Source organism: Littorina saxatilis, linkage group LG12, assembly GCF_037325665.1.
Source record: "Littorina saxatilis isolate snail1 linkage group LG12, US_GU_Lsax_2.0, whole genome shotgun sequence".
In the NCBI taxonomy this organism is placed as follows: domain Eukaryota; kingdom Metazoa; phylum Mollusca; class Gastropoda; order Littorinimorpha; family Littorinidae; genus Littorina; species Littorina saxatilis.
The window spans coordinates 58,215,889-58,228,304 of NC_090256.1; the positions used below are offsets into that span (position 1 = coordinate 58,215,889).

General features: G+C 44.4%; 1 protein-coding gene across 1 annotated transcript in view; it reads right to left on the reverse strand.

The window, feature by feature from the left end:
* The window catches only part of LOC138982365 (poly [ADP-ribose] polymerase tankyrase-like), a 38,212-nt gene that overhangs the window by 17,345 nt on the left and 8,451 nt on the right, over positions 1–12,416 (reverse strand). Inside the window, exons 2-4 of the mRNA XM_070355619.1 lie at positions 5,050–6,168; positions 3,449–3,629; positions 1,614–1,814 (exon numbers count right to left, since the gene is read on the reverse strand). Coding sequence (XP_070211720.1) covers positions 1,614–1,814; positions 3,449–3,629; positions 5,050–6,122 — 1,455 coding nt within the window. The 5' untranslated portion in view covers positions 6,123–6,168. The remainder of the gene's footprint in view (positions 1–1,613; positions 1,815–3,448; positions 3,630–5,049; positions 6,169–12,416) is intronic.

A 12,416-nucleotide genomic window follows, 5' to 3' on the forward strand; every position in this document is an offset into this window, starting at 1 on the left:
CTTTTAGTGGTTCACTACCTTATTTTGGTCACATTTCATAAGGGTCAAAGTGACCTTGACCTTGATCATATGTGACCAAATGTGTCTCATGATGAAAGCATAACATGTGCCCCACGTAATTTTTAAGTTTGAAACAGTTATCTTCCATAGTTCAGGGTCAAGGTCACTTCAAAATATGTATACAATCCAACTTTGAAGAGCTCCTGTGACCTTGACCTTGAAGCAAGGTAAACCAAACTGGTATCAAAAGATGGGGCTTACTTTGCCCTATATATCATATATAGGTGAGGTATTCAATCTCAAAAACTTCAGAGAAAATGGGAAAAATGTGAAAAATAGCTGTTTTTTAGACAACATTTATGGCCCCTGCGACCTTGACCTTGAAGCAAGGTCAAGATGCTATGTATGTTTTTTGGGGCCTTGTCATCATACACCATCTTGCCAAATTTGGTACTGATAGACTGAATAGTGTCCAAGAAATATCCAACGTTAAAGTTTTCCGGCCGGACGGCCGGACGGACGACTCGGGTGAGTACATAGACTCACTTTTGCTTCGCATGTGAGTCAAAAATTCCCGAGGTGCTTTGCAACTGTAACAAACCACAAATGTTGTAATACATTGTTCCAGATGATCGAACTTGTAGCAAAGACCTGTACGCGTACATGTAGATATTGCGTCACCCGTGACTCACTTTTTTTCTCCAGTAACCCACTCCAACAAAATGATAACAAAGTGTCATTTTTGACATTTTGGACTGTTTGGTATCTATTGAAAGAGAAGATAACCAGCTTTCAGATGGTCTATAAAACAAGTGTCTATTGTTTAGCATTGATGAAATATAGCGATTTAAAGTTTGCTAAAAGTCCAGCGGCCATTTTGAGAAAAGCAGATGTGATGGTAACAGGAATAAATCCCTAGCAACAGGGTTTTTAGTTTTACTTCTTAAGCTGAAAGTGACTGATAATGATCAGATGTAAACTTTTCTTCAATATGCATCACAAAAAAATGAAAATGAAAGAAAGAAACAATGATCTGGGGGTGAAAGGGAGCTCGTTTCGTGTCTGCAGTGCGTAAAACCTCATTTTTATTATATTTGCAAAGCGAATCTGAAATTAATATTTACAGAATAGATCAAACACATTTAGTAGATTACAGAAATGCAAAAATCTCAAAATCCCAAATTGTTGCCATGGCTCAGGTTTATTGCTGTTATCTCTGTTCAGCCTCAGCGACTTTGTTATCCATTTGTTGGAGCGGGTCACCTGAATGTTCCAAATTATACGTTGTTTTGCTCCCACCAAGACTGTAGATCTTGGCTAACGCGTGATGTAAAAAATAGATTTGATGACATTACCCGTACACGTTCCCTTAACACGTGCTGAAAAGTGCCACATCTAGATCTTGCTACAGCTAGGTTCTTTTTCTGGCATGGGAACAACAAATATATATACGTTATAACCGATCTACGTTATAACCGGTTACATTATAACCGATTCATTTTTAGTGATAAATAAGAACACCGCTGGCCGGGAAAAAATAAAGTGTACGTTATAACCAATCTACGTTATAACCGGTTACGTTATAACCGATTCCGACTGTACAAGCATATTACCTCAAGAGGAGTTTTCCTTGTAGTAGCAGCAGACGAGTTTGGTACATCTGCTGAAAAGTTTGCATTGGCTCCCGCCTCTAGCAGCAGACGCATACAAGACAGCAAACCCTGAAGGTAGTCAGACCAGGAGGACAAATGCCTGGTTGGCCGTTTGGACTGTGTGTAGGCAAACAGGCTCTGGTCTGCTCTCTGTCCCAAGTTCTGAAATGAAACACAACAGACATCATGATGTTCGTAAAGACCCCTGATTCAAATATATATACATACTAAATAACCATGACAACTGAATCTGAGCACTGAATCTGAGCACAAATAATATCTGGAACCACAGCTCATCTTTGCACAATATATATACCTTTATAGCAGAAAGTACTAGTTAAAACACTAAGTTCTGTAAGGTTAAGTTGTCCTTTTAATTCCAACCCCCCCAAAAAGTATGTGTGTGTGATAGTTTGACAAGATAGATGAACAACAATGCCTGTTTTGAATACAAAAATGGGTTGTTCTTTGCAATGACATGCAAAACTAGTTCAGTTTTAGCTGTTCTGCTTTTTGTCAATTTTAATGTGGGAACCCCGCTTTTGGGAATTGATTTTCGGGGGTGTCTGTGTTGTCACAAGCGAATGATTACTACAAGTTAGTATCCCCCTTCATTGGCTCTGTTGACGCCCGTTTTTAACTGCTTGCTTCCCTTTATATAATAAACCGATTATAGGGCGGCGGCGTCCCGAACTAAATCCTTTGTATGTCATCAAAAATATTGAATTCTGGGCAGGGAAATCCTTTTAAAAAATTACGTCAGAGCCTTTCGGTGATTGGTCAATGCATTTCAGAGCTGGACTACAACATAATGTCGGACACACTTGAAATTAACGCTACTTAACAGGCCTGAAAGTGGCGAGTAGAATACTCGCCATGGCAAGTAGAAACATGTAACTGGCGAGCAGAAATGTTCATCTAATCGCCAAATGCGAGTAAAGTTGCTGAAACAAATTGTTGGTTCTGCTAGTAAAGTTTGCTCTCTGGCTAGTAAATGTTCAGAATCACTATTTTTTTTTACTTTCAGGGCTCCTTAAAATTGCTTGCTTTCCATACGAAGTAAACGGGCGCATAGCGTCAGTTATCAACTTAACTTACCTCGAGTGAGATTGACAGAATGTACATAACACTAACGGAGAAACTCGTAAACAGAGGAGTCGACACATGCTCGAGAACTCATGTGTAACGTTCGAAGTTGAAAATTCTATTTTCACCCCGAGAGTTGTGTGCCAGATTGACTTGGTGGTAGTGTACTCGCCCACAAACCCGGCGGTCACGGGCTCGATACGCATAGTTGGCAAGAATATTCTGAATTAATTTTTCAACTTTTTTGTAATTTCTGAACTCGTAACTCTTGTATTTTATTCATTTTAATTCATCCCAATGGTTTGAGTGATGTATTGAAGATCGAATTTATCAATTTTTTAAACATATTTATTTTTTATTTTCAACTTTTTTGAATTTTCTGAACTCGTAATTCTTGTATTTTATTCATATTAATTAATTCCAAAGCTTTGAGTGATGTATTGAAGATCCAATTTATGAAAGGGTTGTATAATTATCGAGTACCTCTGGTGAACGATTTCCCAGAAGTACTAATACATAGTATTTAAGAAAACCCTGGCAACTTAAAATGACAAAACACTACGAGTAAAAGTATTTGTCTGTCATGCACAGTGTTTTAGATGTTCTAAGGTGTTTTGACATGTTATGTTTTTATGTTATTTGAAGTTGTGAAATATGCCCCTACATGAATTTCTCACTCAAATAATGAAGTCCTCTATGTCTATATTTACCCTTTCCCACGAGTTTAAGCTCATTAAAGTAGCATCCATGATTTCCTCCAGCAAAACATGAAGAGGTGACAGTGCTCCCGGGCTGTTACCAGTGGATGCTCTCTCACACAATTTAACATCAGCTCCATACTGCAGAAGCAGACGTGTGTTGGCTTCATAGTTGAACGGCTGTAGCATGGACCTGAAAATAAAATCCAAGTTCTTACCTCAAATGTTGCATTATTTTATCAACAGTTTGTAAAATACAGTCAGACCTGTCTATAACGACCAACCAAGGCACCAACCAAATGTGGTCATTTAGACAGGCGGTTATTATATAGACAGCGACCACCTGTCTATAATAATGGCCACATTTGGTGGGTGCCTTGGGTGGTCTTTATAGACATGCAGGTCTGACTGTATTTTAAAAATGGTAAAGGTGAACTATTTAGAAGAAAAACCTGCCTGGGATCCTTGGGAGTGGTTGTTGTGGGCAGGTAGTTGCTTAGGAGAGGTGGTTACAGGGGCATCTTGAACACGCGGCCAGTACAACTGGCCTTGACACGGAACGATTCAAGGGGGGCAATCTCAAGTCATCTGAAAGAGGGAAATCCAAACGCAATCCGCCTTGTTCGATTTTATGGGCTTGGACGATAGAGAAAAATAAGAAAAGCAAAAGCTGGAGTCCAGTCTGGACGAAACTGCTATCAAGAACGCAGAATTGATTTTTTCTGAGTTTTTTTTAGCCGTAAGCGCCATGTTTATCGGAGCAGGAAACTCTTCCAGAGTGAGGCCCCTTTGTTGGTTTCACTGCGGTGAACAGCAGTTATGAGAAATTCGAAATGAGAAATGGCGCTTACGGCTAAAAAAAAAAAACTCAGAAAAAATCAATTCTGCGTTCTTGATAGCAGTTTCGTCCAGACTGGACTCCAGCTTTTGCTTTTCTTATTTTTCTCTATCGTCCAAGCCCATAAAATCGAACAAGGCGGATTGCGTTTGGATTTCCCTCTTTCAGATGACTTGAGATGGCCCCCCTTGAATCGTTCCGTGTCAAGGCCAGTTGTACTGGCCGCGTGTTCAAGATGGTTACAAGGGCAGGTTCGATTGTACAGTCAATGAGTCAAAGACTTATAAAAAAGGTTCATACAAAAAACATGATATATAAGAACAAAATATTCTCTGTAAGCTATTATCAGACATGGGAACCCCTGTTTTGTACTTGGAGTATTCTCAAACAAACTTGGCGTATTTTTGGAATAATGAGTACTCCACACAACATTTGAACATTGATGATTCAAACATGCTTCGCGTCTGTTGCATCGAGTTTACCAATACATTTAAAACAAATGCTTCTTTCAATGTTTAATGATCAAAGCTGTAATCATTGATCAAATGCCAAGTTATAAAGATATTTTTAATCATTAAAATAAACAGTGCCCCAATCAATATACAGGAATGACAGGGATGCGCTTGTGAAGAAAAGTATTCTAGGAATTTTTCTCCTCGTATCTGTTTTCTCCACCGACCATACTGATCGTATTTTAAACAATCGGGTGTACAAAATACGGTGAAATCGTATGGGTTCCCAGGTCTGTATTATGTAAAACCTAGTGTGGTAATACCTGTATAAAATATGCAGGCAGGAATAGGAAGAATCAGTCAGCGCATTGGCATCAGCGCCATTTTCCAGCAGCAGACGGATGGTATCAGTGTCTCCGTTCCACACAGCAAAGTGCAGCGGTGTCTGTCCCTGGCCGTCACGGCAGTGCACAATCTCTTCAGACAGGGCAGGAAGCAGAAGGGCCACCACTTTGGGGGCACTGAAGCAGCATGCCAGGTGCAAGGAGACAGCCTTTCGCTTCAGTTCCACGCACATGAAGTAGTAGTGGGAGGATAGCCAGGGCAGCAACACCCTGGACAGCAGATACTTGACGCATGCCACGCTCCCAGAGCTGACCGCCAGCTCCAGAGGCAAGCCTTGAGGGTGTGTCTGAGATGTTGTCCCTGCTGCATCCACGGAGATGGTGCACACAGTCCTCATCAAGTCCTGCAACTCCTCCCTGCTCTGGTCAGAAAGCACAGGCAATGAGTGCTCCTGGTCATGACTGAACTTTTTCCTCTCTACACAGCTTACTACTGGTTTAATAAGGCATCTGACGATGTCCACATCACCTATCCAGCAGGCCAAATGCAGAGGGTGATTCATAAAGATGCCTGCCTCTGCATCGCTTTTCACTTGTTGCTGCTCTGATGATGCTGCTGCTGTTGATATCGCTGCTGCTAGCTGATTTGCTGCCTGCTGAGGAAAACCTGTCTCCACCCCAAGTGAACTTGAAGACGACTGCCCCCTGTTCTGTTCCTGCTTTGTTACTGATTCCTGAGACTTTGGAAGATGTCTACATGTCCAATACAGGTCCTTGCGCATAAAACTTCTGTACTGTATCAACAAATGTTCCACCAAGTTTTTCTGTCTGTGAAGTATGGCCAGCTGAAACAGGTTCAGGGATGAACGTGTCCTCCATTCTTTTACCTTTAAATCTGTCTGATTAACTGACAGAAACTTCACATGCTTGATGATTTCATCTCCATCTTTGCCCTGCTGAATGCTGGTAGCAATATCCTCAATTGACGGGTGGTCCTGTAGCTGTTCTGCTGGCACAGAATTCATAGACTGTGAGGTATTTGTTGACATCATGATGACACGTTAAGATTGAATTTGAAGTCTCATCTTGTCCACAAACCTGGAATATTTTTAAATACATACGTATGTAACAATGATTTCACATTATACACTTTATACATTCCAATGTGTATCATGTAATGTATCAATTTATAATTGGAGAATTACTACCATATTTTCAGGACTGTAGGCAGCTTAGTTGCAAAAGGCGCAACCCCCACTTTTCTTTTTAAGGTAAAAATTAGAAACATTAACAGAATAGGCAATTCCTGTGTATTAAGCGCACACCAAAGGAAGTACATAGAGGTAACTTGTGAGGCAAGATCAAAGCCACTGCACTCTAACAGCTGTGTGCCCTAGCTAGAATTATAAAGACACACTGAGGGTGATTTGATAATAATTTCTACACCGCTGGCCGTGCTTTTTTCAAATTAAGTAATAACCTGATGATTGAGGTTAAGGTTTGCAAAACAAATGACATGAAAATTTACTGGAACCTTTTCTGCACTTCCATAGAGAATTTCATTGTTTTAAAAACAGTGTAAATAGGTAAATGTTGAATCATATCTTTGATTCTGGGCTTTGGTGTAAAGTAACTAACGGATAAATGATTTTGCTTAATTTTTATTGAGACAGGAGAAACTTTTTTCAAGTGTTGCTTTAGTACAGATCAACTCTACATTCAGCCATCAAGCCATTGGATAGTGAAACCGTTGCCTAAAGCTGAACCTAAGAAAATGACAGCACCTTAAAATTATGTTATGGTGTAAATGTAACATACAGTCATTTGTGCTTTATCTGCAAATATTTGATAAACCGAACACTTGACTGGAAAATGAAATGCTCCAACTGAAGGACAGGAATACCGAGATGTTTATTCATGTAAATTTAAGGAGGTTTAAAAAAGTCTAAAAATTGTCTTTTTAGACTCCTTGACAGATTCTTGGCCATAAATATATATACCTAGAGTACATTTACAGAGACAAAGAAGGGAGGTCATGGGATATTATATCTATATTTATATATATACGACTTGTGTCTGTCTGTGTCTGTGTGTGTGTATTCGCCATGCACGGCCAAAGTTCTCGATGGATCTGCTTCAAATTTGTGACCCTCCACCACGAAATGAGTCGCATGTCACCTTTTCATGATTTTCATATTTTTACATTTTCTTACAGAGTTTTTTATTCTCTATCCAGTGGTGAAAACCGTTTTAGAAAAGAGCGAAAACTGTTCGAGTTATAAGCCTGCGACTATGGGGACACTCACACTGTTACTAGACACCCCCCGGACTTATATTATGCCTAGCGCAGAACCGCGTGAGGTGACATGCGACTCATTTCGTGGTGGAGGGTCACATTTGGTGGGCTTATTCAGAGAGACCCCGGACACAACCTCATCGATGAGATATTTCAACACGTGCTCTCAGCGCGCAGCGCTGAACCGATTTTGGTTCCACCTGAGCTACCCGGGCCCCCATACCGACACACCAAAGCCAAAGTTCTCGGTGGATCTTTTTCAAATTTGGACACCGTATTCAGCTACACCCCGGACACAATATCATCGATGAGATATTTCAACACGTGCTTTCAGCGCGCAGCGCTGAACCGATTTTGGTTTTTCTGTTCATTTCACCATTCCCAGTAACTCTTCCTTATCAGATAATATAGGGCAAAGAAATAAGCTCTAAAATTCTCAATCCCGTTTGACAGGACTTCGCCTTCAAAGGTGATTGTGTAACTCTTCCTTATCTTCTCCAGTGTTTTGCTTTTATCTCCCTTCCTTCGTGTGGCTTCAATCCATATTCCCGTTTCTACGTTACTATTTTTAGAATGTCACTGCGCTGTCCAGAACGCTTCCCTTGCACTCGTAAGTTGTTCTTACTGTCAAAGTGAAAAGGTCGAATCAATTTATAGCCACGCGAAAAATACACTGTCACCTATCTCTATATATTTATAGATATAGATATACATATATATATATACGGCTTCTGTGTGTGTGTGTGTGTTTGTGTGTGTGTGTGGGCAAAACCTGTGGATTGTAGAGTTCTGTTTGTGATGGGGTCTAGCGGCTTTTGTCTGTCTGTATGTTCTGGCATTTGAGAAGCCACAACAGATAATATAGGGCTAAGAAATAAGCTCTAAAATTCTCAATCCCGTTTGACAGGACTTCGCCTTCAAAGGTGATTGTGGTGAACCGCCACGCTGTCTGTCTCTGTCTCGCGATTCACCCCGGCGAAGCCGGGTATTCCTCATGTATATATATATATATATATACATCACAATAAAAAGTTCAACACAAAGCCAGAATGTCTCATCTTTTGTTTCCAAATTTTCGGCCTGCAGGCCTTCTTCAAAGGTACTGTGCAGACCAAGCGTTTATAGTAACAACACATATACAAACAAATAAGGAAAAAATAACCAAAACAAGCCTTCAAGTTTTCACCAATATTTCGGCCTCGTGGCCTTCGTCAGGGTGTTCTATAATTAGCTCGCACGATGTTTACAAATATCCTTTGACGCAATATAAATATAATTTATACAGATGTTTACAAATATTTTTTGACACAATATATATCCGTAAACTACCTTGTATACGCCCACCCCCCCCCCCCCCCCCATGCACCAATTTTGCCCATAAGTTGGGGGTGGGCGTTTGCTAGGTACTATATAAGATGTTTGATGGGTTGTTGACAGACCAGCTTTATTGTCGGTCCGAGGGGGAGCATATTTAAAAATTTTAGTAATAAATTTTCATTTGATTAATATACTTACCCAACTCACATATAGCAATTAACCCATAGTTCAGTGCTGATACCGCTGTACGCGTCCCCTTAGCAACAAGGAAGACGCCTCTAAAAAAGAGTGACCGGGACCCGTAAGGGTATCCAGGCCAGCCCGTAAGGGAGGCTGCCTTCCATATGCGCGCGCATATGCCGCCATCTTGTCATTCTACACGAAGCCCAACTCACTACTTTTTTAGACCCCCATACCCCCCACAGCGGGGAGGCGGGAGGGAATAAACGATGTGAGTTGGGTAAGTATATTAATCAAATGAAAATTTATTACTAAAATTTTTAATTAAATTACATATCTTACCCAACTCACATATAGCAGATTGCTACTATAGGAGGAGGGTACTTACCAACTTAAGACCGCAGGACCTGCCCTGCAGCCACGAGAGCCGGCAAAGCCGCACTGCCATCTTGCCGCCTTGCCGCAATGTCTCTCAAATAAAAATTGATGAACACGTCCTCAGATTTCCAATAAGCCGCCGCCAGGACCTCTGATAGGCGCCCTGAGCGAAGCACGGCCACAGAAGACGCCCAAGCCCTCGCTTCGTGAGTCCTGGCTGACGTAAGCGGAAGCACCGCCCTGACCTCGCCTGACTGGCGTTGCCACCATCCGTATGCTTGCTTAATGGTCAGTGAAACCCATTTAGTCAAGGTGACCTTCGAGATATCCTTCGCCCGCACCGTGTTGAGGGATATAAACAATAATCTCTGAGTTTCCGAGCGAATCGGCGAAGACCTAGACAGGTAGCTGCTTAACGCCCTGACAGGACAATTTGACAGATCGGGGTCTCCAGGAGCGAGTATATCGCTCAAGGGGGGAATACGAATGCAAGGCGAAGCCTGACCGGGCTTTTGATTTTTAGCGAGAAAATTAGACGTAAATTTCAAAGAGTAGGAGCCATCCCTCTCCAGGGAAATATCTTTAGCGAGACCAGAAAGAGCGTGCACCTCGCTACCCCTCCTAGCTGTGGCAAGCAAGACCAAAAACAAAGTTTTTCTCGTCAAATTAGGTAAACTAGCCAACCGGAGAGGCTCAAAGTCCTCCGACGCAAGGAAACGGAGAACCACAAACAGATCCCAGGCAGGGAGCTGTGATCTTGAGAGAGCTGCGTCAAGGGCAGCTCCCTTAAGCACGCTTGAAATGACACCGTCAAGAGTGATCTTGCGACCGAGCTGTCTAAGAGTGGAAGAAATCGCAGACCTTCTAACTCGCAGTGAAGAAGGAGAGACTCCCCTACTAGCCAACCAAGAGAGGTGGTTGGCTACCTCCATGGACCTTGGGGAAAGATGTTGAACCTCATTCTCAGAGCACCACTTAGCCCATGCAGCCCAATGAGAAGAGTACACGGAGCTAGTTGAGTCTCTGTGTGCCTTCTGTACCAGTTTCAGAGTTGTGGCCGAGGCCCCGGCACGACGCAGAGCGATTCTGACAGAATCCAGCCGTGAAGCTGCAACGCTTGTGGATTCTCGTGCGGGACCCCTGACCTGGGCTGTAACAGGTCGCCCCTTCGAATGCCTAGAGGAATGGGTGGGCGCACTGCCAGCCGCAGAAGGTCTGGATACCAGTGCTGGCTGGGCCAAAGAGGAGCCACCAGCACCAGAGCTGGTCTTTCCAGATCCACTTTTCTTAGCACCTTCCCTAGCAGGCAAAACGGAGGGAAAGCGTAAGCCGGCAGATTTGTCCAATCCAGATCCATCGCGTTCACCGCCCACGCCAGAGGGTCCGGGAACGGTGAGACGAAAAGGGGGAGCCTGGTCGAGAATCTCGTTGCAAACAGATCTATGCAAGGCTTGTCTACTTGATCCCAAAGACGGTCCAACGCCTGGTGGGAGAGGGTCCATTCTGAATGCAGAACCTTGTCCCCCCGACTGAGGGCATCCGCCAATACATTGAGCGTGCCCTTCAGGTACTTCGCTGAGAGAAGTATGTTGTGCGAGCTGCACCAAACCAACAGACGGCAAGCGCTCTCCGACAGCTTCTGCGAGCGTGTGCCCCCCTGCCGATTTATGTAAGCGGCCACAGTCGTATTGTCCGTGTGGACTTGGACATGACTGCCCCCCAGAAGCGGCAGGAAGGCCCGTAAACCCAGAGACACAGCCTCCAGCTCCAGCACGTTTATGTGCTGAGGAGCTAGGGAGAGATCCCACAGACCGGAGGCTGTCTGATCGGCCAGATGAGCACCCCAGCCTGTCATGGACGCATCTGTAACTAGAATGTTCTCCGGCGCCGGAGGAACGATCGGAACACCCTGAGAGACCCAGGGGAGCAGCCAAACACTTGTAGTGTTGCTGAACCAACTCCCCAGTTCTATGCGAACATTCCAGCCCTGAGAGGCTTGGTCCCACTGCCTCCGCAAAGCCGCCTGAAACGGCCTCTTGTGGACCCTGCCTAGAGGCACAAGGGGAGCCATCGATTCCATTTGCCCCAGGAGGGAGGACAACTCCCGGGCCGTGGACACATTCTTTCCGTTCAACAAGCGAACCAAGTTCTGAAGCTTGTCCACCCTCTTTTGAGAGGGGCGGACTAACCACTCCACCGTATCGAAATCCATGCCCAGGTAAGTGAAGCGTTGGGATGGTTCTAACTCTGACTTCCCTAGATTGACTGTAAAGCCCAGCTGAGCCGCCAGGTCGAGGACCCTCGCAGTATGAGTTCTGCACATGTACTGATCCTGATGCAGATTCAACCAATCGTCTAAATAAGCCCGTAGGCGTACCCCCTCTTGTCTGACAAGGGAGCAAAGCTGGCGAACGACCAGCGTGAAGATCCAGGGGGCAAGGGAAAGTCCGAAGGGGAGTGCCCGAAATTGAAACACTTTCTCGCCCCACAGAAAGCGCAGCCATTTCCTGTCTTGAACATGCATGAGCACATGGAAATATGCGTCGGTGAGATCCACCGACGTGGCCCAATCTCCCGGACGCAGAGCTTCCCTCACAGATAGAGGAGTCTCCATGACAAACTTGACTACCCGCAGGTATTTGTTCAGGGTGGACAGGTCCAAAACAGGCCTCCATGCCCCTGAGGCTTTGGGCACCACGAACAGCCTGCCGTAAAAGCCAAGGGACTCTCGATCTCGAACTTCCTCTATCGCACCCTTCAAGAGTAGGGAAGCCACTTCCGCATGAACGGCTGACTTGGCTTCCGGGTCTACAGGGTATCTGAAAGGCGGAGGTATCCTGGACAGAGGTGCCTTCCCCTCTGCCCAGAGGAGACGGAATCCAGAACGCACTATTCCCAAAATCCACCGGCTGGACACCAGGCGTGTCTAGGCGGCCAAGGCGGGGGTTACTGGGAATAGTGGCTCGGGAGACCCTCATTGGGGGTGAGGCTTGTGCCCCGACCCCCGAGAACCCCCAAAGGAGCCTCTCTTCTGGTAGGGCGCGCCTCGCCCCCTACCCCGAAAAGAGGTGGACTGATTTTGCATCTTGCCCCCCCCAGACGAAGAAGGCTGAGCCTTATTCTGAGAGGTAGGCTTGCTCTGAGCCTTTTGAAAGCCGTGGTGAGCAATCTTTGC